General features: G+C 44.4%; 1 protein-coding gene across 1 annotated transcript in view; it reads right to left on the bottom strand.

The window, feature by feature from the left end:
• Positions 1–771: 771 nt before the first annotated feature.
• Positions 772–17,908, bottom strand: part of LOC147636702 (uncharacterized) — a 41,758-nt gene continuing 24,621 nt past the window's right edge. Inside the window, exons 6-11 of the mRNA XM_086800184.1 lie at positions 4,073–4,145; positions 1,851–1,966; positions 1,513–1,763; positions 1,309–1,427; positions 1,077–1,204; positions 772–993 (exon numbers count right to left, since the gene is read on the bottom strand). Coding sequence (XP_086656310.1) covers positions 928–993; positions 1,077–1,204; positions 1,309–1,427; positions 1,513–1,763; positions 1,851–1,966; positions 4,073–4,145 — 753 coding nt within the window. The 3' untranslated portion in view covers positions 772–927. The remainder of the gene's footprint in view (positions 994–1,076; positions 1,205–1,308; positions 1,428–1,512; positions 1,764–1,850; positions 1,967–4,072; positions 4,146–17,908) is intronic.

The raw sequence follows: 17,908 nt of genomic DNA, 5'->3' as shown, positions 1-17,908 counted from the left end.
ATTGGTGATTCAGGGCACTGAGTTTGTGCGAGACTTTATGGTTGCTCCTCTGGTAGGGGCAAACATAATTCTAGGAATTCAATGGTTTCACAAGTCCCAACCAAATATTGATTGGGACAAGCACACTTTTCGGATTATCCAGAATGTGTCCAAAGCCCCAATGACCATTAAATGTGAGCCAGAGGGGAGTCATGTTGTTTGACAGCGGCAACACGGAGGATGTGGTCACAGAACAAGCCGCTTGGCGAGCCCGTTTCGTCCTAACTTCAGTAGACAAGAAGGTTGAGGGATTTAGCACAGGATCAAGTTTGAAGCTCAAGGTGCTAAATTGGTGATTCGGGGCACTAAGTTTGTACGAGACTTTATGGTTGCTCCTCTGGTAGGAGCAGACATAATTCTGGGATTGAATTCACTGCTGTAATAGCAGGGGCTGAATGCAATTTTGTCAGTGAATGACATGCCTATTGGTTGTAGGCACTATCTCGGGTAATCAAAGTGATGTCTAGATGCTTATCTTGGATGTCATATACCTGGGAATAATTTTGGGGATGCTTTGAGCTTGGGACATTTTGTCTTGGCTGGAAAATTACAGTTTGCAAAGTACCATAACAGAGAGAGACCTCCATGTTGTATCAAGCCACATTGTTGTGCTAGGCCCACGAGCACCTAGTTAACCATCATGGTCTTCAATCTTGGGAAAATAAATCCGAGCCATCAAATCAGCAAGCTATGTTTTTAAAGAATGCACCATAGGATATTGACACATCAGCAGTGGGAATTTTACTCAAATGAAAGCAAATGAGTTGTGACACATAAGCAGTGAGAATGTTAAAAAATAGAAGGCCAATAAAACCTTCACACACTGGCTAGCTCAAGCTCCCCATTTTCCTCTAGGGAAAGGCCTTCCCATGGCAAATTTGATTGTTTTCATGCCAATGAACTGCACGGCCGCAACCGCTCCTTGATCTCCAATGCTAACCTTTCCTCCAAATTCTTGCAATAGAGACACATGCAGGGTTCTCAACGCTGTGGCCATTCAAACCCAAAACAAAACAGAACACATTCAACAAACATACCATAGCCTCTGTTTGAACACCGATAGAAACTGGCTTGCTGGTGCTCCCAGCTCTATAGAGTGGTTCGTCAAGCTGTGTGCCATCCACTGGCAGGCTTAGGATATCTTCAACTGAGACTGCTCCCCTGCCTATTTGATGTACATCCACGGGACACATACCTCAAATCCATGCTTTGCACATTAAGGAAGAAGCCCAGGTGTGCAAGGTAGCAGCAGAAACATTGAGCGCTTACCGTTTGTGGATGAGAAGCCGCAACTGACCATTAATGAACTTAAGTCTTGGGATGGTTTCTGGAGTGCAGTATTCTGTGCAGCAACAGCTCGAAGAGAGACTGCAGTTCTAAGAAGATGCCTAAGAACAAATAGATATATTAGTGCAATGCCAGTTTCTCCATTACTCAGTTTTTGAAAGCACAGAGAAAAGGTCAGTTACTAACATCAGGAGTTCCTGCCGCTGCAGTGACGTGAACTGATCAAGCGAGCTTGGAAGCCTCAATGGTCCTTCCATATTAAGACTTGTCTCGGTTTCACATCTAGAAACATCTTGCTGTTTGGGAGTACTGCTAATCTTCTCAAGTTCGATGTCTTCCAAACAAGCATAGAGGAATTTCATGGCTTCTTCTGCACTGCTTACAGACTCAATGGCCTTCGTTTGTTCTTGTATGTAGCTTTTGATCTGCTCTAGCTCCTGCCACGAGCTCCAAAATGCGTCAAACAGAATCAAACAGAGGAAAGTACATGTGAATCTGGTACTTTATGTGGGATTGATATATACCTGATTCTCAAAATGGGGACAAAATTCTACTTGCTCATGCTTGCACGCCAGTGTTTTCAGCTCATGCTCATCAATGTTCTGACCAGGCTTGCCAGCATGGTTCCCTTCTGTATTAGCTTGAAATCCAAGACAATTATATTAGACTTCTTATTGCAAAGCATTAGATCCAAAAATCTGTTGAACGAGTTTTTCTTTTTTGCATGCTTCAGTTCTCCTGAGAAAGTAGTGCTTAAAGTGTCAAATTGAATGGAAATTTAAAGAACCACACCCATAGAATTGGCCATCTGCTCTTTGCTACTTTTCTAGGTTTTTCTCTTCTTTGTTGAGTGTCCTTTTGCAAGCTATACAGTTGCAATCTTAGTGAGGGAGAATGTGGCTCCAAGCAGTGTTCAGACTGTGCAGATATGGCAGGTTTCATGCATATGCATACGGGAAACAAAGCAAGCAGCCTTCATTTGGGAGGGGCTTCCCAAAAAACAAAGCATTTTCACACATGGATGCAGGTTGGACCAGATCCTGGGCAGCGTGGGCATGTTGAACAGGCTGTGGGCTGGCCGGAAAGCATCCAGGCAGGGCACAAAAGTTGGCTGGTTGACTGCTTGTGAGCACCAGCCTATGACATAACCTGGCACATTTTACTAACCATCTTGCAAATGCAAAGCAGGCTTATTCCTAAGATGGAATAGGAAAGGCCTATTCCCAAATTGGAGAGGCTAGCTCTAATGGAGCAAGATGAAAGAAATGCTTTGTAAGCTGAGAGATTCATGTAGTAAAGTTGTTTGGCAGAGGGTCTAGTCAATGTAAAATGCCAGTATAATTGAGTTTGACATGTAGTGTAAATTGTTTTTGGACATGGACATTCCTAAATTGTATTGCATGTGGGATACATGGACTGGCACGTATTATAAATAGGTGCGATTTGATACATTTATTTATCTATACATTCGCGTGTAAATTTCGAAGGTTTTGTAGGTGGTATCCTTTTCAATATTGTTGATAATCTTTACAGAATCAAAGAACAGGGCAATAAAGCAGAGGAGGACAATATTTTAATGTTTGTGCTTTTAGCTTTATTTGTGACAAGATTATCATACAGGGTAGGGGACCTCAGTAAACCTTCCCACCCTCTTCCCCAAAAAAAGGGTATCTTCCAAGAGAGAAGTGATTGTGGAGTAGGTCTTCTCTCCTCACCTGCATAAGCACATGGTTGATAGTTGACAAGAGGGAAGGCCTTGTGCAATTGTTATGTCCTTGTGATTATTATTGAGTCATGCAAGGTGTAACATGGATGTGTTAGCAATTGGCAATCCGGAGTTTGACGATTATCCCATAAATAGTAAGGCTATTAATAGCTTTGGGCGACAGAAGTGTGATGAGTCATCAGTGGATCAGGGCAGTGATTAATTCAGTGGTTGCTTTGGGACATGATGGATTGGTGGTATTTGGTTGTAAGCTTGGCTGGCTAATGACAGCTTAAAGCTTTGAACTAGCACATTACGGATTGCTGAACCCAAGGGTGGCTATCGGCATGGCATGCAACACGCCTGGTTGTTTAACGACAAGGTGGTCCAGCATCACTGGCCGCCTCATATTCCAGTTGTACATACAATGAAATTTAAAGATATCATTTCTTTTTTTCCATAGGTTCTCTTAACACCTTCATTTTTTATTGGTCAATCTGATAGCTCCATGTTCTGGAAAGACTCAAACTTGTCACAAAGACAATATCCGTCATGTAGTCCATGCATACCAACAATCAGTTTTTTAGTATGGCTAAACCTCAGTCATGTAGAGCAGTTTACGTAAACTAGACGAGGAAGCATCATGACCTGAAATCTCTTGACCAACTCCACTAGATCCACTACCCAATAGGATGCAATATGCATTTTTTAAAAGGTGACAATGGGCTGGTAGTACTCCCTCTTGAAATGCTCCAAGAATACAAGGACTATTGCTAGCCATGCTGTGGCACCTGATCTACTGAGATCCTCTATCATAAAAAGAACCTCCCAATTGGATAATAACTATTTCCATTGAGTTAAACTTAAGAGTACAACAATCTTATTCAGGCAGGGCCCAAACACACAAGAATCAAAATCCAATAAGGCGGAGACATACATGCATGCATGACAGCACACGTGTGTTTAACCTATAAAAACCTGAAAGAAATTGGAAAAAAAAAACAATGAATGAATAGAGATGAGGTTGTCCATTAAGATGACCTTGCAGCTTATAAAGCAAAATCCGAATAGTTTTTTGGTTCATATGATTTCTCCTTGCCAATTCACCTTCTACCTGGAATCAAATTGTTTAAGAAGCAATTATCTATAAGATTTTGACACATGAGGTGAATAAAAATGCAATAGTTAATGCAAAAACAGACCACTGGAATGCTCTGCAAATCTTATTCACGGAAAGGAAAAAATCAGGATGTTATGACAAACAAAATATTAACATGCGAAAATTGACAAAAAGGTGTTGAATAACAGTGCTCCATGCTTATATTGCAATTACTTCAAAAAACTGGCTACCTCGTGTTGAGCTAGTATCCCCATGTCCACTAGAAGGCTAGATGGTTTAGGAAGGCTTGGCACACTACCAAAGAGGCTACATGCTTGTGTGAACCAGTATCCCCACTAAGAGCCAGGCAAACTCCTGAAGATAACAAAGAAGTCTTGCAGAAGCGGATTTGGGTATACCAAATGCTGGGTACATCTGCACATGCACTTGAAGCACACTGAGGACACCAGCATCACTTAAATTTTCTGCCCATAATTTGCTACATAAGTGGTTGCAATTTCAAACCAAAACTCTAGGATGGTGAAACCGGCCTTTAGAAATCTGACGGGCAGTGGAACAAACACTCGCACACAAAACACTTCATCACCCATTGGAACCTCGAAAAGGAAAACAAACAGGGGAGCTAGAGTGCTCCTGCAAATAGTACAAGGACACCGATTGGCCCCAAAACGCAATGGCGGCCCTTGCGGTATTTCTTCTCTTGAACAAAATTTGAGTACAAAGTACAACTTGTCGAATCCTCTACCAATAGGATCCCTTATAGCTTTTCACCCACGACTTCCAAATAAAAACTCTCGTTATCACAGCAAAGCGTTCCATAGAGAAGGCACACCTGTACGACACCTCCCTGCTTGAAAAGGTCTTCTCCATCTCTATCATGGATCCCACAACCCTTTCCCAAACAGCAGTAGGGCTGTACCAATCCACATGTCCTTCCTATAGTCACAGCTTGCATGTAACCTCGAGAAAACTAGAACCTGTTCACATGAATCCAAAGACATGTTTTCCATCTGAAATCAAAGACGTGTATCTGATAAACCATAAACCTGTATCCATAAACCATAGGCCTGTTTCCTCGATACCAAACTCTTGTTTCTTCTCGAAAGACCAATGTCCTGTTTCCATGAGAAACCCACAGATACACCATCCAATCACGGTGCCAAAAACCTAGAGAGAGAAAGATAGAGGACGTGTCAAGCAATCACTGAATACACATAGGTCCAAGACGAAGAGCAACACACATCTCTTCAAAGAACATCATCCTGTGCATATGTAGCTTGATCCTCCTCATCCTATTCTCATAAACAAAACCTGCTTGCGAGGAGAGAGAGAGAGAGAGAGAGAGAGAAACCCCTTGGCTGTTAGCCCCTCGGTGCCTCCTTCAGCTCGCCTTCTTCCAAGAGAGAGATAGAGTCGTGCTGTCCAATCCAACAGTCACCTGGAGATGTCTCTGCTCGCTGTTTCCACACATGCAACCTGCCTGCATCCGCCTGGCTCCTGTTGCTAGCTGCAGCCCATATGCGCAGCCACTTGGTCTTCCACACGTGCAGCCTCTACCTAAAACCCGACTGACGGCAGCCCATAGATGCAGTCGCCTGGTCGCTTTTTGCTGGCAGTAGCCTATGCTCAGCCACTTGGTCACCTGCCTTGCTGCCCGACTAGATGCAGTCCACCTGGCGCCCATTAGCTGACGGTATCCCGCCTGCCTGTAGCGCATGCGCGCAGCAGCACCCTGAAGTCATGAGCATAGTATCACCCTGTAATCATGTGCGCAGCAGCGCCCTGTACCCATGTGCGCAGCTGCCCTGCCTGAAGCCCATGCGCAGCACTTGCCTGGCCTCCCTGTGTGCAACAGCCTGCAGCCCATGCGCAGCAGCAGCACTCTGTAGTCTATGGGCAGCAGCCTGTAGTCCATGCGCAACAGCCTCAGCTGTGGCCCATGTGCGCAATAGAGCCCTAGTCACCCGCCTAGTAGCCGTACGCTCAGCAGCACCTGTCGTGGCCCATGCGTAGCAGCAGCAGCACACGCCGCCTGGTAGCCCATCTGGTAGCCGCCTATTCCACGCGTAGCGGCACTATCCCACACGGCGACCTCCTCCACGATTCCGCCAACCTTCGCCTTTTATAAACATGCGATTCAAATCGCTTTTCTCAAAAAACCAAAAGCAAGGATTAAAAACGCATGCCTCTAAAAACAATATTTTAATCATCAAAGGTTATTAAGCCTTATAAATTTTAAAGTCCCTTTCGTCCCCTTTCACGCTTGGGTTGGCCACCATATGTGGGTTTCCTTTTCATATCCAACTTGATGCCGTTCACACTGTGTCCAAAGTCTAAAACCAAGTGGAGACACGTAACCTGTGTTAGCCAAAAACAAAACCATGCATCATTCTACATATGACAAACATATGCATGACACATATATGCATTTGCAAACAATATGCTCCTCAAGATGCTCTACCCACTCCAATATAATAGTCTCAAGGCTGCTCGCAAGCCTTACACCCATGGGTATCCCGCAAGACCCACAACTGATGGTGCAACATGAGCATATGAAAGCACTCAATGCATCTAAACTATACATCTACTAAGTACTTTCCACATATGTCCCTCTTAATGCTTTACCCACTCTGCACATGGCCATCCCACAGGAGCCACACTCAGTGATGCATCCATGAACTTATAAAGTACTTGCTGTATCATACCAACATACATGCACTCATCCTAACACATCCAGAGTATTACCCATGTATCCCCAAGGGTACCAGGATCCAATGGCACCAAAATACAATAATACCTCAGAAAGTGTATAAATACATGCATAGATAGAGTTCAATCCATATATGAACCAAACCAACTCTAGGACTGCTCACGAGACTTATGTCCTTCATAGAGTCTCGAAGTGTTAGCTCAGGTTGCTGCAAATTTTGAGCTCAACCAAACCATGCCATTCCAAAGGAGACCAACTCCAGAAATAGCATCATCTCAATATCCAATTGACCGATCCTATGGTCAAGAACAACCAGAACCATATGACAAAGATCAACATCCCAATCTTCCTCAGTCATACCTTAGTTCCGAAGGCAAAAACCATCTCTGTTAACCATAAGTGTAGACACAGTTTTCCATAGCTGCAGTTATAGTTCAAGGTGCGGCCGACTGTGAAGCATACCCAACTTTACCATCTCATGTGACTAGTACACAATATCATAGAAGTTCCAAAAGCAGATGTACTGTCAGCCTCAGTACCTCAGGTGAATACAAAGATGTCACCAAGCGACTCCTAGATGAAAAACTGAGCCTGTCTATAACAAGGGAGTGGAGGTGCTACCCCCCTCTTGAGCATCAAGCAATGCTCCAGACCCATGCTCTGCTGAACCTGAATGAGCCGTCGCAAGAGTCGGCTCCAACTCAAAGGTGTCAAGATAAAGCTGCAATACCTGAGGTGAATCTGCTAAGTCACCCTCCTCCATCCCCTTCGCATCCCTCAGTGAATAGTTCTTTAAACTTCACAAGATAGCGACATGAAACTTTACCTTGTACCTTTCCTTCCTGGTGTGCCAATATCTGCTTGGGAATAAGAACCTCATCAAGTTCCTCCACTTCCGCCTGAGCCTCATCTGATACATCCACAGGCACCCAAAACCTACTTGCACTCCACCCAAGTGGTAAGCACAAGTCCCAATGAAGCATAGTAGATCACCACTGCTAAACATAGAAAGAAGCTGCCTTCCGAACCCATGAAGGCTCCGTGAAGATACCATTGGTGACAAAGTGTCGAAAGCCATAACCTTCAACCCATCTTTTGCACCATAACACTTCAACTGCTTCTTCTTCCTTGCTGACTACTTCCTGTCCTTGGTGTCTTTTCTCTTGAGCTTCATCTTCAACTTTTGCTCTTCACCTCATATAGGCAAAGACACACAATCCCGTACTGTCTCCTGTACTTCCTTTCCATTTTCCTCATGTAGAAGCTTTTGATGTGACAACCATGGGCTCGCCTCCTTAAGAAAGTCGACGATATCCTGACGATGGAACCATGAAACCGGCCTTCAGAAATCTGACGGGTGGTGAAACAAACACTCGCACACAAAACACTTCATCACCCATGGGGACCTGGACAAGGAAAGGAGCTAGAGTGCTCCTGCAAATAGTACAAGGACACCGATTGGCCCCAAAACACAGTTGCGCCCCTTGCGGTATTTCTTCTCTTGAACAAAATTTGAGTACAAAGTACAACTTGTCAAATCCTCTACCAATAGGATCCCTTATAGCTTTTCACCCATGACTTCAAAATAAAAACTCTCGCTATCACAGCAAAGCGTTCCATAGAGAAGGCACACCTTTACGACACCTCCCTGCTTGAAAAGGTCTTCTCCATCTCTATCATGGATCACACAACTCTTTCCCAAACAGCAGTAGGGCTGTACCAATCCACATGTCCTTCCTATAGTCACAGCTTGCATGTAACCTCGAGAAAACTAGAACCTGTTCACATGAATCCAAAAACATATTTTCCGTATGAAACCAAAGACCTGTATCTGATAAACCATAAACCTGTATCCATAAACCATAGGCCTGTTTCCTCAATACCAAACTCCTGTTTCTTCTCGAAAGACCAATGTCCTAAATACACCATCCAATCACGGTGCCAAAAACCTAGAGAGAGAAAGATAGAGGACGTGTCAAGCAATCCCTGAATACACATAGGTCCAAGACGAAGAGCAACACACATCTCTTCCAAGAACATCTTCCTGTGCATATGTAGCTTGATCCTCTGCATATCCTATTCTCATAAACAAAACCTGCTTGCGAGGAGAGAGAGAGAGAGAGAGAGAGAGAGAGAGAGAGAGAGAGAGAGATGTTGGGGTAAAGGCGTTATGCCCACCCTTATAGTGTGTACAAGCCCATAAGTTATAGTACATAGTACACTTAGTACTTTTAATGTACTAAGTGCACTATGTGTACTAGTGCAATATACATGTGTGATAGGGGAGTCACACACTCACTTGGTGAGTTGACTTATCCCCACAACTCTCTCACTCTCTCTCTCCTTGCTTCTCTGTGTATGTTTCCCACATAACTCCTAACCCTAATTTCTGTTTCTCACACACAACTGGTATCAGAGCTTTGGTCCCTCCCTCTTCTCCTTGATGGCTCCTGCTGATTTCTGTCCTTCTGTTCTGGTCGTATTCAGCCCTGTCATGCTGGTCGCCTGCTGAATCCCTCTTGGAGCTGCCTGTATCCTTTCTGGTCGCCTTTTTTTCTGCCCAGCCAGTAGGCGTGGGCTGGCTCAGCTGCTGCCCAGCAGCTGCGCATAGGCAGCCCAGCCATTGTGGGCTGCTCAGCTGCTGCCCAGCCAGCAGCGTGGGCTGCCCCAGCTGCCCAGCAGCCAAGCGAGGGCTGCCCAGCAGCCAGGCGGGCTGCCCAGCAGCCAGGCGGGCTGCCCAGCAGCCACGAGCAGCCCTGCAGAGTCATTTTCAGCACACAGTAGCTGTATTTTCAGCACACGCAGAGAAGCAGGCAGGTCTCAGCAGCATTAAAGTGAACATCAAAGCATTCAACATCAGCAAGTTTCGCCCCCCTCACCTGCACAGAACAGAAGCAGCAATCATCAACCCCTCTTTTCCTGCAACAACAAAAACCCGCCTGCAAATCAGAGAAAAAATCAAAAAATTACAAGGTATTTTTCTCAATTTTTTTTTTTGGATTTGCAATTGAGCAAGTACAATCAACAATTGAGCAGATACAGGTGTCGAATTGCTCAATTTTGAGCAAAATTGGGTGACATTGGTCACAATCAGGATCAATTTGCAGGAAATTGGTCACAATAAGGATCAATTTGCAGGAAATTGGATGTCGAAATTTGGGGCTTTTGATGTAATTGTGCAATTAAGCACTCATACATGCTGTATGATGTGAAAAATCGCACATTTGGGCAAAATTGCAGCAAATTGCAGTGCAAATCAAGGGGCTTTTGTGCCGATTTGGTTGATTTGCATGCAGGCAATCGCATTTGATGCTGTGGATAATGTGTTGATGCCTTACAAGCACTCAATGTGCCTGTAAATCAAGGGGCTTTCATGTATTTGATGTATATGTGGCCAGGGGGAAACATCGTGAACACTCTGGATGCCTTCATGTGCGTCAATGTACCATGTATGATCAGAAATTGATCTTAAATCAAGGGGCTTTTCAAGTTCGTATGCTTGTTGAGCTTGGCAAAGCAGCAGGCAAGACATTTATGCCTTGAATCCTCAGAAATCAGCTTGCAGTCAAGGGGCTTTTGCCCAATTTCTGTTCGGGACTGTTGTATGCAGTGTACAGGACTGTAAAAGTCTGATTTTCACTCATTTGGACAGCCAGGAGAGCATTTATTGCTATTGTACCTGCTGGTACAGATTTGGCACAGCTTTGTGCAAGTTTTGGCATGGCTGTACACTGTTTTGAGTGACCAAAAGGTTCAATTTCAGCTGCTGTACTTGCCGGTACAGGTTTGGTACATCATTAATGAGCACTTGGTACTGCTGTACAGTACTTTGGAAGGGCAACAGAGCACATTTAAGGTGCTGTCCAAAATCTGCAGCAACCAGATTTTGGTGATTTCATCACATAAAGTGGGAGAAAAGTTGCATTTGTGCTTCCGCAGTGGGAGATAAAGCTTGGGAGAAAAACTGTGAGCACTTTGTGTGCTTTTGGTGCGGTGTTTGCACATTTTGCAGGGAGTCAGGCATTGACAGGTTGCATTTTGCTATGGCAACCACAGGTGAGAGCTCTTCATTGCTTCACATCAAGAAGCTTGAAGGCTCGCATAACTATGATATTTGGCAAACCCAGTGCTACAATGTGTTGCTCCAGAAAAAGCAGCACAAGCCTATCAAAGAAAGGGGTGTAATGCCCGCTTCTCTTACTGCTGAAGAGTGGGAAGATATGGATGAGCTGGCAAGATCTACTATCATGTTGTCTGTGTCAGACTCATTACTTTTCAGCATTCGTGAAGAGAAGACAGCTTGGGGAATGTGGCAGAGATTGCAGGACTTGTATGTCCAACAAAGTGCCTCAAGCAAAGTGTATTGGTTGAAGAAACTCATAGGTCTTCAGATGAAGGAAGGGGCGTCTATGACAGCCCATTTAAATGAGTTTAATGGTATTGTCAGCCAAGTCATTAATCAAAAGTTGGCAATGGACGATGAGTTCAAAGCCACTTTTTTGTTATGCACTTTGCCAGAGAGTTGGGACACATTCAGGACAGCCACTAGCAATTCGCATGCTATGCTGTCATATGCAGATGTTGAGGGTGCTCTTCTTCAAGAAGAGATGAACAGGAAAAACAACTCTGTTGGAAAGTCCAATGCAATGAATGCACGTGGGAGATCCCAGCAAAGGGGGAAAAGCCAAGAAAGGGGAAGGAGCAAGTCTCGCTCCAAAAAGGATTTGGAATGCCATTATTGTGGCAAGAAGGGACACATTAAAAAGCAATGCTACAAATGGAAAAATGATCAAAAGGAAAAGGGAACAGGCAAAGACAAAGAGAAAGATGAAGCCAAAGATGTAAAGCCAAAGGGCAAAAGTGGAGTCAAGATTGAAGAAATCAATGTGTCACATGCAGGTGGCAGTGAGGATGAGGTCTTCTTTACGTCTTCACTTGATGCCCATTCACTTCTTACAGGTGGTCATGGTATGCACTCATGGATCATTGATTCAGGTGCCTCCTTTCATGTCACAGGTTGCAGAGACTTGTTTGTCAGGTATACTGCTGGCAATGAAGGAGTGGTTTATTTGGGTGATAACCATGCATGCAAGATTCTTGGCAGAGGTGATGTGAGGCTTGTGTTTTCAGATGGCTCACAGCTTATGCTCCATGATGTCAGGCACATGCTCCATGATGTCAGGCATGTGCCTGAGATCAAAAAGAATCTGCTTTCTACTGGACAGCTTGATGATGCTGATTATGTTACCACATTTGGTCGTGGAAAGTGGAAGATTAGTAAGGGCTCACTGGTTGTTGCCAGAGGCTCTAAGGTGGACACTCTTTACTTCATGCATGCAGGTGTTTGTCACCATGCTAATGTAAATGCAACCGAGCTGCCGGAAATTTCTATGTGGCATAGCCGGTTGGGACACATGAGTGTCAAGGGAATGGAGCAATTGTCTCGTTTGGGTTACTTGCCTTCTCTAAAGTTTTCAAGTTTTCAGTTTTGTGAGCATTGTATATATGGCAGGCAACTCCAGTGTCCCCACAAGAAAGCTCTTGGACAGAAAGATGCTCAGTTAGAGCTTGTGCATACAGATGTATGTGAGATGCCTCAGCTTTCTTTGGGAGGGGCAAAATACTTTGTGTCTTTTATAGATGATGCCACATGCAAGGTGTGGGTTTATCCTCTTCGTTTGAAGAGTGATACATTCTCAGTGTTTCAGAAGTTTGTTGCTCATGTTGAGAATCAAACTGGCAAAACACTGAAGGCTTTGCGTTCCGACAATGGTGGAGAGTACATGTCCAAACAGTTTCAGGACTTTTGTGATGCTAAAGGCATCAAGAGGGAGCTCTCTACTCCTTATGATCCTCCACAAAACGGGACAACAGAGAGGATGAACAGGACCATTCAGGAGAAGGTCCGTTCTATGTTGTCACATGCTGCATTACCTCATGGTTTTTGGGCTGAAGCTGTTATGACAGCTGTTCACCTTATAAACAGGTCACCTAACACGAGGCTTGGTGGGAAAGTGCCAGAAGAAGTATGGACAGGGAAGCCTCCGTCATACAAGCACTTAAGAGTGTTTGGTTGCGTTGCGTACGTGCACATACGCAGGGAAATGCGCACCAAACTTGATCCTAAGTCTCACAAATGCATATTCCTAGGATATGGTGACAGAGGTGAAATGGGGTATAGACTTTGGGATCCCATGAATAGAAAGATCATACGCAGCAATGATGTCATTTTTGATGAAACATGCATGTATAAGGAGCCTGCAAGGCAACAAGAGCTTGGCAGAGTCATCTTTGATGATGATGGACATCATGGACAACAACAAAGGGCTGTAAATCAGCCATTACAGCAGGAAAACCAGTCCTTAAATGGTGCTGAAAATGGTCCAAATGGACAGCCAGATATGGCAGAAGATATCCCTATGGATATACCACAGTTAGAGGAGATACCGGGCATGATTTTTCAGCCTTATGGCATGGAACAGGAGCCACCAATGGGTGATATGCAGGCTGGACAGCAACCTGCAAATGATGGTCATTGGGTACGGAGGTCCACAAGACCCTCCAGAGCCCCTGACAGGTTTGTTCCAGGGGTTGACTACTTGATGCTTACTGACTGTGGGGAGCCCTCATGTTACAAGGAGGCTTTACAGAGGGCAGACAAGGCTCTATGGGAGCGTGCCATGAAGTCAGAGATGGATTCTCTGCATAAAAATGGAACATGGAAGTTGGTGTCTTTGCCTGCAGGCAAGAAGGTTTTGCCATGCAAGTGGGTATACAGGCTCAAAGTTGCACCTGATGCAAAGCCAAGATACAAAGCCAGGTTAGTGGCTAAGGGCTTCAAGCAGGAATATGGTGTGGACTTTGATGAGATCTTCTCTCCAGTGGTCAAAATGACCACACTTAGAGCTGTGTTAGCTTTGGTTGCACATGATGATCTGGACTTGATTCAGATGGATGTGAAGACTGCTTTTCTTCACGGTGATCTCCATGAGGAGATATATATGCAGCAGCCAGAGGGTTATGCAGTGAGTGGAAAGGAGAAGCTTGTATGCAAGCTGAAAAAGAGTCTTTATGGGCTCAAACAGGCACCAAGAGAATGGTATCATAAATTTGATACATTCATGAAATCTCAGAAATTCAGGAGAAGTGACATAGATCACTGCTTGTACACCAAAAAAGCTTTGGATGGCAGTCTATTGATTCTCATTTTGTATGTTGATGATATGTTGATTGCCGGGAAATCTCGTAAAGAGATGGATGCCTTGAAGCAGAGGCTGCATCAAACCTTTGATATGAAGGATTTGGGTGATGCAAATCACATCTTGGGTATGCGGATACTTCGGGACAGAAATCAGCATGTGTTGTATTTGTCTCAGAAGGAATACATTGGCAAAGTCTTGCAGAGGTTCAATATGGACGGGGGGAAGAAGACTAGTACTCCTTTGCCTCCATATGTGAAACTCAGTGCTATGGACAGCCCACAGTCAGATAGAGACAGGGCTGATATGGCCAAGATTCCGTATGCTTCAGCTTGTGGCAGTCTCATGTATGCCATGGTTGCTACTAGGCCAGACATTGCATTTGCAGTGGGAGTGGTTTCTAGATACATGGCCAACCCTGGCAAGAAGCATTGGGAAGCAGTGAAAGGTGTCATGAGATACCTGAAGGGCACACAGGATTTGTGCATTTGCTTTGGCAAACAGGATGCATTAGTGCATGGTTACACGGATTCGGATTATGCCGGTCATCCAGATAACCGGAAGTCTACTACCGGTTATGTGTTTACATTCACAGGAGGTGCTGTGTCATGGATATCCAGGATGCAGAAGTGCACAGCCTTATCTACTACAGAGGCCGAGTATATTGCAGCCACAGAGGCTTGCAAGGAGGCATTATGGCTATCTCGGTTAGTGGTTGATTTGGGTTATACAGGGGATATTCCATTGTTGCATTGTGACAGTCAGAGTGCCATCCAGTTGGCAAAGAACCCTGTCTTTCATGCAAAGACGAAGCATGTGGATGTGAAGTATCACTTCATCAGAGAGGTGATAGAGAACAAGCAAATTCAGCTTGTTAAGATTCATACGGATGACAACCCGGCTGATCTATTGACAAAGAGTTTGCCTCCGGAGCGGTTTGCTCATTGCAGACACTTGATGGGCATTGGATGAGGCCATTTTCAGCCTTGATATGGCCTTGTATATTATCATGTACATGCTGATTTTTTCGTTTCCTTCATTTAAGGGCACTTTGCCTTTAAGTGGGAGGTTGTTGGGGTAACGGCGTTATGCCCACCCTTATAGTGTGTACAAGCCCATAAGTTATAGTACATAGTACACTTAGTACTTTTAATGTACTAAGTGCACTATGTGTACTAGTGCAATATACATGTGTGATAGGGGAGTCACACACTCACTTGGTGAGTTGACTTATCCCCACAACTCTCTCACTCTCTCTCTCCTTGCTTCTCTGTGTATGTTTCCCACATAACTCCTAACCCTAATTTCTGTTTCTCACACACAAGAGAGAGAGAGAGAGAGAGAGAGAGAGAGAGAGAGAGAGAGAGAGAGAGAGAAACCCCTTGGCTGTTAGCCCCTCGGTGCCTCCTTCAGCTCGCCTTCTTCCAAGAAAGAGATAGAGTTGTGCTGTCCAATCCAACAGTCGCCTAGAGATGTCTCTGCTGGCTGCTTCCACACATGCAACCTGCCTGCATCCGCCTGGCTCCTGTTGCTAGCAGCAGCCCATATGCGCAACCACTTGGTCTTCCACACGTGCAGCCTCTACCTAAAACCCGACTGACAGCAGCCCATAGATGCAGTCGCCTGGTCGCTTTTTGCTAGCACTAGCCCATGCTCAACCACCTGGTCACCTGCCTGGCTGCCCGACTGGATGCAGTCCACCTGGCGCCCCTTAGCTGACTGTAGCCCGCCTGCCTATAGCCCATGCGCGCAGCAGCACCCTGAAGTCATGTGCGTAGCATCACCCTGTAATCATGTGCGCAGCAGCGATATGTACCCATGTGCGCAGCTGCCTTGCCTGAAGCCCATGCGCAGCACTTGCCTGGCCTCCCTATGCATAGTAGCCAGGTACGGGACGGGACGTATAATACGGCAAAGTATAAACCCAAGTATGCCAAATTATGCTCACTCCAGATTGTCCAAAGAGCCCAATATCTCACCCAAGAGAGAAATAGTGAGTATTGAGACAAAGACCTCATAAATCTGCCAAAGAGCCAAAAATGTTTCCCAAATCTGTGATTCGGGAAACGGAGCCGAAGATAATCTAAAATTCTCCTGAGGAGGATCCTAGAACACGGGCAGTGCCAAAGCAAATGAAGAACAATCTCTGAAGGAGCTTGACATCTTAAACATGTGGATGGTGCATGCGACGTTTAGCAAGTGTGACCCACTGACAATGTGCCTGTCATACATCTCCAAAGAAAAAGTCTTTGTTTCAATGGCATTTTACACTTCCATAACATCCCGAGATTCTTCCGCCACCATGAGAGGGGCTTCCTTATATGCCACAGAGAATTAGCATGTTGCTGAATCCATGGAGCAGGCTGAAGAAGCCTGTAAGCTTTGATGGAGGTTAAGGCGGGAAGAGGAACAGGATGAGTGCATGTAGCAGAGGGTTGCAATTGCCAATCCGTAAGCCTGTCTGTGCCAGCCACAGGAGGAACAGGTAGAAAAGGATGTAATAAATCAGCAATTTTCTTCCATATAGACCTATGATGCATTCTCAATGCATAGGAAGCAGTGGCCTGAGGAAAAGATAAGACATAGCCCTGATCATCTACCACATCATGTATGTATCTAATTCCCAATTTCATGAGATTGTATGCCCGAACAGGTTCCTGTAAAGCGAGTGGAATGTCAAAGATGGCACTCCAATGAATACTTTCTTTCCTCATTGAGTTTGTCCCCGAGCAATTATCAGGAGCCCATTTGACCTTAGAAAGTACTTGTTTCCAGTCAAGTATCAGAGCAGTACAAAACAGACAGCCAGGTATCTTCCCCACAAATCTCCCAATGACAACCTCCCAATGATCAGTAATCCAATGACCATAAGCACAAGTCCTCATGTTGACACACATGGATACTAGCATACAAGTCCATAGCTTGTTGGCGGAAAAAAGTATGCAGCATAGTCGCCTTCCTTGCAAGTACATGATATCTTATATTGAGGACATTAAGTCCACCATGCATCCTAGGAGAGCACACCATTTCCATCTTCATCAGTCTCAATGCTTTCACAGCAATTTTTGTCCTCCATAACATCTCCATAGCTTGAGACATAAAGGTTGAAATATGCCTGGAGGACCAATGCAGCAAAGGCAAATAGAACTGGACATAGGACATTACAATGGACTGTACTATTCTGAGCCTGACATGAAGAGGCCAAGTAGAAATCTTCCAGTATTCCAGTTTATGTTGAAGTCTTTGGAAGATCCATTTTAGCTGCTGCTTCCTGGTGATATGCCATCCTATGGGATATCCCAAATGCCTGACTACATCTTTGGAATGCACCACCTGACCCGGCCAAAGAATAGAATGTGACTGGCATACACACACACACACACACACACACACACACACACACACACATACATACATACACACACACACACACACACATATACATACATACATACATACATACACACACACACACACACACACACACATATATATACACACACACACACACACACACACACACATATACATACATACATACATACATACATACATATATATATATATATATATATATATATATATATATGTGCGCGCGTGTGTGTGTGTACATACATATATGTACACACACACACACACACGTATATATACACATGTGCATATACAAATATATGTACATATAGACATAGGTGTTAACATGCATACATACATGAAAAACATCAAAAAAGGTGTTTATATATATATATATATATATATATATATATATATATATATATATATATATATATACGTGTATATACTCATATATGTACATATACATATAGGTGTTAACATGCATACATACATGA

Source organism: Cibotium barometz, chromosome 7, assembly GCF_041138505.1.
Source record: "Cibotium barometz isolate CiBa-2024 chromosome 7, ASM4113850v1, whole genome shotgun sequence".
NCBI classification, from domain to species: domain Eukaryota; kingdom Viridiplantae; phylum Streptophyta; class Polypodiopsida; order Cyatheales; family Cibotiaceae; genus Cibotium; species Cibotium barometz.
Note: the sequence above shows the minus strand (reverse complement) of the source record. Positions and strands in the feature narration are given on the sequence as shown.